General features: G+C 43.9%; 1 protein-coding gene across 1 annotated transcript; it reads left to right on the top strand.

The window, feature by feature from the left end:
- LOC143126131 (fibulin-7) lies at window positions 1–10,604 on the top strand. Its single transcript, XM_076288039.1, has 8 exons — window positions 1–254; window positions 4,033–4,192; window positions 4,864–5,034; window positions 5,964–6,089; window positions 7,317–7,520; window positions 9,054–9,191; window positions 9,559–9,694; window positions 10,211–10,604. Exons 1-8 carry the CDS (start codon window positions 189–191, stop codon window positions 10,572–10,574), a joined length of 1,365 nt encoding a protein of 454 aa, XP_076144154.1. The 5' UTR covers window positions 1–188; the 3' UTR covers window positions 10,575–10,604.

Consider the following 10,604-nt stretch of genomic DNA (forward strand, 5'->3'; position numbering starts at 1 on the left):
TTTCATATTGATGTAGCCTATACTCAGAGGTGCACCGGAGCTGCCTTCTCAACCTGTCCAAATAGTGCCTGGGGCGCAGTTTAACAAAATAAAATACCGAAGCGCTCTTTTCCGTGACAGGATATTACTAGAACCTACTTTGGAACAGACGTGAAGTGGCTGGAAAGAATAGTAAGAGCGGTAATAAGATGACTCGGACACAAGTTATCATGCTGTTAGTGAGTGTCTGTCAACTGTCTTTCATGCACGGTCAGGTGAGTCGCCGGAGTTCACGTGATATCTTTCAGCATTGTTGCCAAGTAACTGTAGAGGACGCTTTGCACTTTAAATCCTCTTTCTGTACCAGTTTCATTGATGTAATTACTCACAATTTGATGCTTTTGTTTGAGGTTATTTGGCAAAGAACTTAATTCAATAAGCCAATAACATGTCATTACAGGAAAAACCCAACGGATTACCCTTCTAATAATGTTTGTGTGTAAACTGATAAAAACAAATAATACGATATGTGCTTTAGAATTTTTGTGGAATCTGAACCATCGTTAACTGCCTAGAAAAACATGGACTGTGATTCTGTGGAATAGCAGGCTTGAGGTGCTAGATCCCTCACTGAGGTGTTCTGACTGTAGTGACAAAGTTGTGTGTTTTATTCAGTCTTACATTCTCGAGAGCCATTATTGAATGCTGCCAACATGCTTCAGCACAGCACTGCCAGGCCAACCATGCAATGTGAAATACATTAATGGCATTAGTGAATGTTGCACTGATACCTAGAAGTGAATATCCACCTGCGCTGGGACTAAAAGCAGCTGATACACAAAACTTAATGTTTCATATGTGTTGAATGATGAAGATGGAACAACTGTTGGAAGGCCAGGTGAAAACTCAGAAAGGGCATTTTGGCTGGTTATAGAAATCCCTGGGCAGCCATGTTTGTTTTGCTACCCTCACATGGCTTGGGAAGCACAGCTGCCCATGATGTGACATAACAGACCAGGCCTCAGAGCTTCTGTGAGAGACCTCATTTCCTCTTGGGCTCCAGCAAGAAGCTTGTTCCGGCACAGAGAGCTGTTGTGGTATGAAGTAGTTTCGCCTGTGAGCAGCAAAGACAACATCAGCAGTGATCCAAGGAGCCCATAGTTAGCAAACATGCCTTATGTAAAACTCTCTTAAGTGAGCCATGGATTGCTTGGGGTCTTACAACATTGGTCCTGTCTTGCGTAAGTGAAATCTTGCTGTGAAAGTGCGGACTTGTTTGCCATCCGACTGCAATCTCAAATACGTCCCCCCACATGAAAGCAAACTTCGCGATGTGTTTTCGCCGTGGCACTCAAAATAGGAACTTTGTCTGTGTGCACTACCGCCAATTTCTACAGTGCGCCTCCCTGTTTCACCTGGTGTCCCTCCTACGGTCTGCTTCAGACTAAATTAGCCAGGTGTTTTCTCAAGAAGAGCCAATATTTGCTCTCCTTGCATAACACCCACCAGATGCAAACACTAATTGGCTCCCGAAAAAAACATAAGAGAAAGCGCAAGTAAGAAAAAAGGGCCGAAAACCTATGGAAAAACATGATGACCCCCCCCCCCCCTCCACCTGTAGCCAATGAGGGACAGGCCTGGACCTAGCAGCTACATGTACTAACATAATAACTGATTGCATGGTCAAATCTTAGCTAGTCTGACTTGTGTGTGTGACTTGACCGTATGTTTAGAACATCAACTCATTCACTACATAGTGCTCTATATGAATGATCACTATATGAATGATCACTAATGCACGTTTACTATAACTCTCTTATGTTAAGACTCTCATGAATCAGAGTATGTTTGTATCTGTTTATGTATCTATTCCTTTTTTTGTTTTTTTGTTTTTTGTTGTTGTATGTCTTGCTGTTGGGCCTAGAGCCTGTAATAAAGTTTATATATGAGGTGAATGCACTAAATAGTGGACTATGTAGTGAATGAGCAGATGTTCTGAACAGGGTCAGTGCTTTAGCTCACTCAAGTAGAGAGAGAAACCTTTGTGTCTCCAGTAGGAGAGCTCTTAGGTCTGAGGATGAGTTTTGTAAGTCCGAGGATGCTTTTGATTTGAGTAATGTTTGGCCCACAGCACAACGAGGGCCTGTAGAGGATGAGATATGATCAAAAGTAACGTTGGTTTCTTACATAACATTATGTAACATTAAACCATGTCAAATGGCCTCCAGCATGCTCATGCCAGAAAGCTGTACTTTCTGAAACTTGAAATAAAAGAAGTGGACAAAGAAACAAAGAAGTTCATGTGACGTGAGACAGAGGTGGACAGCCGGGTACGGGTAACTGCCCTCTAGGTATTCGTGTATTGGATTGGCTTCAGGGTCAAAAAAATATGTCCAGCCTCCGGTAGAGAATCAAATACTGCTAGGTTATGGTATAATAGTGATTTTGGTCGCTATGACTATTATGGGCGGGAGAATTTAGTTATACATACAGCACTATTGTGCTTTGTACTTTGTGTCTCTTCCATGAAATTCTCCATGATAAGGTAGATGACAATGTGTGATTACAGGTAGTATAACTAATCCATTTAGCGTGTTAATATTCCAGCATGTCTCCATCTCTCTGCATAGGATTCAGTTTAATTCAGCTCCATTCAACCATTGTGCACTATAAAATAGGATATGCCACATGGAACATATGGGATACTTGGCCAGTAAACCAGCCGTAATAAATCAAACCTGTTATAATAGCTAAATGTTTTATCTCACCACCTTCATCTGTGAAATTCTGTGAAAATGCTGATTGAATGTCCTGTTCATAACCCAGATATATGGCAATGTAAACGGCAAGGTAATGGATTTGAATATGGATATAAATATGAATGGAATAGATATGAAATGTAATCAGTCTTACACAGCCTCTTAGTCTGAATGCAGAGAACTGTCTTCCTACTATTACTAAGGTACATCAGTGATAATGGCTGCCATAAACCTTTAGAAACAAATTGTCCATAGTCCACTTTTTTCACACTTTCCTATAAAATCATAAAAAGTCCTTCTGACTTTGAAATTGCACATACTATCATCCCCATCCATCAGCAGTCAATGGGAACAGCCTGACCTGATGTTAGTGACCTGAGCAATGTAAACACCTTGGCTCGCATGAACTGCCCACCTCTGCTCTGCTCGCTCAGAGGCCATGGGAGAGTTTCTCCTGTGCGGAGAGAGCATGTGTGAACCCCGGTGCACAGGCAGGTCATTCTGCTGCCAAGCACAACCAAAGCTTTCACAGCCATTACCCCCCACCTACCCTTCCTGGACCTACAGTACAGCAGCACCTCTGGCGAGCCAGCCAGGAGAAACGTCATGCCACCGCACAGTGTGACGTGACGCAGACACATAACACCTCTCTTTGAACTGAGCAGCGTACCAGTTCAACTCACACCCACAACCACCACAACCACCACCACCTTCAGCCCCCAACATAAACCACCAAGCCCTACCACCAGCAAAGACAAGACGCCACTATGAGGCCTCTGGAGAGAGAGAGATCAGTTCAGGAGAAGGTCGGAAGACCAGGAGAGGACAGGGCTCAATGGGGTCATTCAGCACCTCCGGGGAGGAAAGAAAAATAATGACTACGACATGTAACCTCACGTCTGAAAAAAGAACTCTTACTGTACGGGCTGGTACGCATATCAAATATCTGCTTTCACTGAGGACCACTTGCAGCTAACACTTTCAAGATTTTTGATATGACAATGCTTTAAAACTGTTTGCAAACCTTCTGGCATATTATCTGACTACAGAGGAGAGGACAGTGTGGCAGATTGCATTATTGTCTGGCCAAATCAAAAGAATACATTAGAGAATAACCAGCAATATTTCCACACGAAACCAGCTCTACTTGGTTATTCAACCAACAATTTTTCTTTTTTTTTTGCTCATTGCAAAAATGCTTCGAGCCAGCTTATTTAGCTGGCAATGGCTACAAGAATAAGTGTTTACAAAGGCGTTTAATTGGGTGCAGTGACCTGGCTGTGTCTTCCTGCAGGAGTGCCCGAGCAGACAGGAACTGCAGAGCCACCTGCGCCAGGTTCACAAGCTGCTCTCTGCCCACGAGACCTCCTACATGCAGAGCCTGCGCGCGCTCAGGAAGAAGCTCAACCTGGTGCAGACCAGCATGGCTCGCCAACCAGCCAAACCCACCAACGGTCTGGAGGAGTTTCACCAGTTCATTCAGTTTCTTCAAAAGTAGCACAGTTCAGACAGATATTCATATATAAATAATGATAGTAGATATTCAAACAGAATATTAAAACAACACCAAAGAGTTTTTTTGTACCTTAGAATGATGGTTCCAAAATCGTTTCAGTGGTTCATCAACTCGTAACAGGGTGAACGGCATTTCTTCTTTTGCTTCGCAGCCCTCTATTGGCTATAACCGCACTATGTAAGTTTGCCAGATCGGGTAGCGGATCTGTAGTTCGATGGAATGAAACATAAGGAACTACAAATTTGTATGCTTCTGATGTCGCAATACATCATACTTTCATAAAAATCATGCAACATACTCTACCTTGTCTGTGGACATTGTTATTTGCAAAGCCGGTGGTGAATAAACAAATAGCGTGCGAGAGAAAAAGTGCTTTGGTGTTGCTTTAATAAAACATGTACCGGTATATGTATACTGTACCTGCTGTATACATAAATATACTGTAGGGAACCATGGTCCTCATTTTAGTATTTGAACACTATATAAATATGACATATAGACATACATTACATTATATACTAGACATGTCCTCAACTCATACATCTTTTTTTAACTGGTGGAAATGGTAACTAATCTTCACGTATCTGCGGTACGTTCTACAATCCACAGTTACCTGTCCAAAGTTAGAAGCACCAGCCAACGGCAAGAAGATGGGCAAAATGATGCTTCCGGGTCATGAGGTTCACTTCCTGTGTGACCCAGGCTATGAGCTGGTAGGCTCTGAGACACGTCAGTGTAAAGAAACCCTGACCTGGTCCGGACAACAGCCTGTCTGCAAGGGTGAGTAAGGGCAACATTTCTATTTTTTCTTCTTCAACCCTTCCCTGACATTCAGTATAAATAACTTCAGTTCTGCTTTATAAATAGATTTAACTTCACAGATTTACCACTCAGTCTACTTTTAAATGGCTGCTAGATTTATTCTGTTATAAAAATGCAACAGCATTCAGTGAAAACATTACGTGCGAAAAGCAGACCAAACCAAGTTCCACCATAGCATGGCCAGCCTTCCGGAGGCCATGCTAAATTGGTGTGGGTTTTGGAGGCCCATCCCTCGCCAGCGCCACCACTCTCCTCTCCTCCTCTCCATCTCCTCTGGCCTTTGGATTCATCACTCATCTTATTATCAACTCCACCATCTGCCTCCCATTCCTGTCAGCATCTGTTTTGTTTTTCTCTTTCGCTCCATCTCTCTTTCTCTCGGTGTCTCTGTCTCTGTGTATTTGAACTGTAGCATAGCTGACACCATTGCCACTCATTCTGTTCCTCCTCCTGAAGATGTCTACAGTTTCGTCTGCATCCCATCCTGATAGAGTTCCCCCCCCCCCCTTTTTTCTGAATGGGTAAGGCTATCCAAAGGGGAACGTCTTGGTTTTGGATGCATTCACAATTTCCCTGGCTATTGCCTTCCCACCAGCACACACACCCAGCAATTTGATTTGGCCTCACAGAGACTCCATCAACAGCTAAGCAATCCCCTGCCAACAAATCCCTATAGGCCTAATAGACACACGAAATCAGGCCTTCTTTAATCTGTGGATCACTGGTATAGAGTTACATGCTCATTCTTTGCATTGCATTCTGGGAGCACTCACCCACACAGCAGATCCAGTTGTTTGGCGTCCACCACGGATCCCTTTCTGCCTGAACGGTGTTCCCTTTCTTCTTTCAGACATAAACGAGTGCGCCTCCTCCTCTTCTTCTTTCAGACATAAACGAGTGCGCCTCCTCTCCGTGCATGAATGGGGGGACCTGTGAGAATGAGGTGAATGGATTTGTCTGTTTATGTGCAAAAGGATGGGGTGGTGCCACTTGCCAGTCACCTGTGCCAACGTGTAAGTCCATCGCACCTCAAGCCACAATGCATGCCAATGCCAAAGGCAGTAGATGGTGCCCAACTGTAAATACCAGTAACATACTGCAGTTTGTAGATACAGTTGTATAACAACACAGAGCTTCTAGAATTACTTTTGTATCTTAATCAGGATTTATTCTGGGCTAAGGTCACAGTCTTACTCTGCAATTTACAGCCACACACAAACACACACAGACAGACACACACACACACACACACACACACACACTCTCTCTCTCTCTCTCTCACACACACACACACACACACACACACACACACACACACACACACACACAGACACACATACAGCACTGTTGGAGCCCAATCATCCAGTCATCCAGGTTCTGGACCACTGAGCAAGTTTTCACACTCACAAGGGTCCCAAAGAGAGCTGGTTAAATAAATGCAGACTCCTTTTTGTTTTGGCACTAGCTGCGGTAGGTGAAATGAACACACACACACACACACACACAAACATACACACACACACACACGCATAAGCGCACACACACACATACTGTAGCCTAATGGGGGTTTAAATGCAGCTCAACCATGACATGTTTGTTTCCAGACAGTGGCTTGAACACTGTAGTGACTGTCCTTGCTTTCATTACTCTGCCTGACAGGCCCAAGTTCCTCATAAAACTGCCATAAGGCTGCTGCTGTGTGCTGAGCAGCATCAGCGTACAGTACAGTACAGTACGGCTCCTGAAATGTCAGATTGGCATGATATGGGAACACATCAGGCCAGATTATGCAGCCCAGTGGTTGATGTTTTGTATATATAGTATATCAGGCAGTGAGTTGGCCATGCCCTTTTGGATTAATGGTCTGCATAATCTCCATTTGTATTTACACCAAAGATTTAATGTACAGTAAAGGGAGCTGTAGTGTAGCGGTAACTTTGACGTCCAATACCATGAGGGATCCAGCCTGATATAATTTCCTGTCACTCCCCTTCTCTCTCCCTCTCATTTCCTGTCTGATCTTAACTGTCCTGTCAATAAAGCCTAAAGAAAAATGTAATGTGTAAAAAATGCAAAATGAAACTGGCTGACCATTTCCTAGGCGGCGACGCTGCCACTGCTTCACCCCGCCCCCCAATTTCAGATGCATGATATGAAAGCTTCTCTAAGCAGCAGTATGGAAGCGAAGAGGACAGTAAATAAAGTTCTTAACTCAAACAATCTCCCCCTCTCGTCCGCAGTCTTCATCACAATAACCAACACGTCGGCAGCCACAGCAGCTGGGGCAGCTGGGGCAGCGGGCACCGCGGGCGCCTCGGTGTCTCCGCCGGCAACCTCCAGCCCGTTTGTGCGCCCGTCCCATTGCACCCAGACACAGGGCACCACCCACTGCACCTGCGAGGCCGGCTACACCATCTCAGGACGCGACACCAGCATCTGCACGGGTGAGACTGAATAGGACATACCCAGGAGTCCAAATACATCTGTCCTACCAGTCCATACTAAATGTGTTATTCTAGAGCATCTTAATACATTACTTAAGAACATTAAAGGTATTTTGAGGTTCCATTGCAGCTTAGTTGCATTAAAATTCAATCATTTTTTAACCTGGGCCCTATTGTCCTCAAATTTCCTCAAGTTGTTTGCTAGGAACAGAAACATCCAAAATGGTTTTCCTCCTGTAAACTTCAGATGGTAGGAACAGTTTCTTTACAGTTATTGAGGTAAACAGACAGAGGAAGTTGGTCAAAATGTAGCATACTACTGCAAGAAATAGGAAAATGGGTTTATATTTCATGCTGTCCTTTTAAAAGAGTGATGAAATTGGCATTTTTATGGACAAATCACTATTTAGGTCAACTTTACGGTTGAATATAAGGAATTGCCCAATGGATATCACCGGGCGCCCTCCCTATTCGTATTGAGTAACCCCTAGGAAACACGAAACACCAAAGAAAAAACTTTAACTGACAAAACCAGGTTCACCCATACCACTAACCACTCGGTCAGTTTTGAAAACCAACGTTAAGGGTTGATTTAAGGACATGTTTGTGAATGCCCATAGCCAGCCACTCTGAAACAGTCAAAGCCTATTCAAAACGAGCCAGAAAGTCGAGACAGGACCCATCATCAAAATTTCGGTGTCCACCACTCTAGTTCATCCAAAACAAACCAGAAAAGGGACTCAAAGTGCTAAATACCGGAAACAGGAGCAGTTAATATGGTATTATTAATATGGTTTTATTTTTTTAACTGGCATAAAACACTGTCCTGCGGCTTATACACAATGCGGCTAATACACAGGAAATTACTGTACCCAACATCGCTAAGAGGACCTTTATATACATATTTGAAATACATCTAATTAAAATACTGCCCATGTCTGGTTGCTGGTAATAGTGTTCTAACTCAGTACTAGACTCGGTACACTGACTTCATATAATGTTTTAATAATAATATTTTTTTTTAATAATATTTTTTTGTTTTCTGTTCTTACTGCATGAGAGCAGTGGATTAAATGAAGGGAATGAGTTCCATCAATGTATTATGAAAAAGGACAAGTTCCAATACTGCATTTTGTCTTTTGTCAATTCAGTCTGTTTATCAACTATATAAAGTGAAGCCCGTTCAGTTCAATGATGCCACTTTTTGAGCAATACCATGAATTGCAAGCAGTATGGCATGATGGGTAATGTGAAGAAGGGTAGTTTAATTGACAGTTTGATGGCGTTGTTCAAGGGATCAACAGCAGTAGCTGTCTGTCCAGACTTATCACTTCCCTGGAAAATGGTCACCTTTTGATCCACAGTACGCCATGTTCTGCTTCAGCTCCCAATCCTCTCAGCATACCAAAACAAAACAAACTAAAAATCTATTTCCTTGGCACTTTTATTGAAAAAAACTTTGAAGTGAAGATATGCAGAGTTGCAGGAGGAGATGACCCAGCTGTGATTGTTTGTGTTTACCTGTCTGTCCAGATATTGACGAGTGCGAGCTCTTCCACATGGGCCAGGGGGGTCGTCTCTGCCTCCACACCTGTGTGAACAGCCCCGGAGGGTACCGCTGTGCCTGCCCGGCCGGCTATAACCTGACCCGTGACGGACGCAACTGCAAAGGTCAAACAAGGGTCACATCAGTGGGAAACATGAGCAAACCAACAAATTCAGACAATGCCATAGACCTTAGCTGTCAGTGTGTGACAAATTCTCAGCGTAGCAAAAACTGTAGACAACTCAAATATCAAGCTTGTCAAAAGTTACGTTTTGAGTGACATTTACTGTTGGAGGCAAACAGTAAGATGTTTTCTTTTCTATGTGTAGAAAAAGTAACGCTAAATGGTTTCAGGCAAACAGTTGATATACTGTATGTGTGGAAAAGTAACACTAAATAGTTAAGGTATGTGCAAAATGAACTGTATGTAAGGGTAACTAATAATCTCTTATAATCTACTAATAATCTCATGTCTCTCTCTCCTGTGGTCAGACATTGATGAGTGTGCCAACAAGCAGCATAACTGCACCCGGGACCAGCTGTGCATAAACACTTATGGAGGGTTCCAGTGTGTCAAAGTAGACTGCCCACGCATCCGCAATGCCACCTACGTGAAAACCTCGTCTCTGTGAGTGGGCAGTATCCTCAGCCCTTCCTCTCGGCCAGAAGGTCTATTCTAGCGTTACTTTTATCACCACTCTGGGGTGCTTGCACAGTTAGGCCAATGATTCTTTTATTGCATATAAGTGCTCCACAAGATCTTGCCAAAATAGCTCTCCATGATTGCTTTTCTAACAACAAAAACAAGTATATCAATAAAGCCAAATGTGGAGAGATTTAGTACAGTCTTTTACCGGCCTACGGGGAACTTAGCCCCATAAGTGCAGGTAAAACCTCTTAGGAATGCAACCTTCTTAGGAATGCAAAGACTGTATTTATTCGATATTTATAAGCTTAACACCTTGTCTTCATAACGATCATTTCTCTTTCACGTCTGCTGCTTAGTTGAGTGTTTTTGTGTGACCTTGGGGTTTGTGAATGGGTACTATATAAATGTAATTAAAAGTTATGTCAATGTAATAACTATATACATATATCATTATTATGATTATTATTACTAAATGTAATTTATTATTATACTCAGGCGCTGTGAGAGGAACCCGTGCCCAGTGGACAACAGGGCGTGCGCCCAGGCCCCCAACTCCGTGTCCTACCACTACCTGGCTGTGGTGTCCAACCTGTCGGCACCACGGGTCATGTTCCGCGTGTCGGCCATGCGCATGATAGGCGACACTCTTCGCTTCTCGCTGCTGGGAGGAGGCCGGGCGCGGCGCCACTTCACCGTGCAGCGCTCGGACCGGCAGACTGGCCAGCTGATGCTGGTCAGTCCTGTGCAGGGCCCCATCACGCTGGAGGCGGAGGTGGAGATGAGCGAGCTGGAGAGGCGCGTGCTGCTCGGACGCTACATCACCAGGGTCACCGTCTTCGTCTCGCCCTACGAGTTCTAGCGAGTTCTAGACGGGCGCCTGCCTCCTGGC

The sequence above is a fragment of the Alosa pseudoharengus genome, unplaced genomic scaffold, assembly GCF_046254945.1.
Source record: "Alosa pseudoharengus isolate Yale_2024_CS ecotype anadromous, Long Island Sound unplaced genomic scaffold, YU_APseudo_1.1 YU_APseudo_1.1_scf_16, whole genome shotgun sequence".
NCBI lineage: Eukaryota > Metazoa > Chordata > Actinopteri > Clupeiformes > Clupeidae > Alosa > Alosa pseudoharengus.

Coding starts and splice junctions, on each gene's coding strand:
- LOC143126131 (XM_076288039.1), top strand. CDS start 189: ATGACTCGGACACAAGTTATCATGCTGTTAGTGAGTGTCTGTCAACTG. Junction 255..4,032: donor TGTCTTTCATGCACGGTCAG/GTGAGTCGCCGG, acceptor GTCTTCCTGCAG/GAGTGCCCGAGCAGACAGGA. Junction 4,193..4,863: donor ACCAGCCAAACCCACCAACG/GTCTGGAGGAGT, acceptor TACAATCCACAG/TTACCTGTCCAAAGTTAGAA.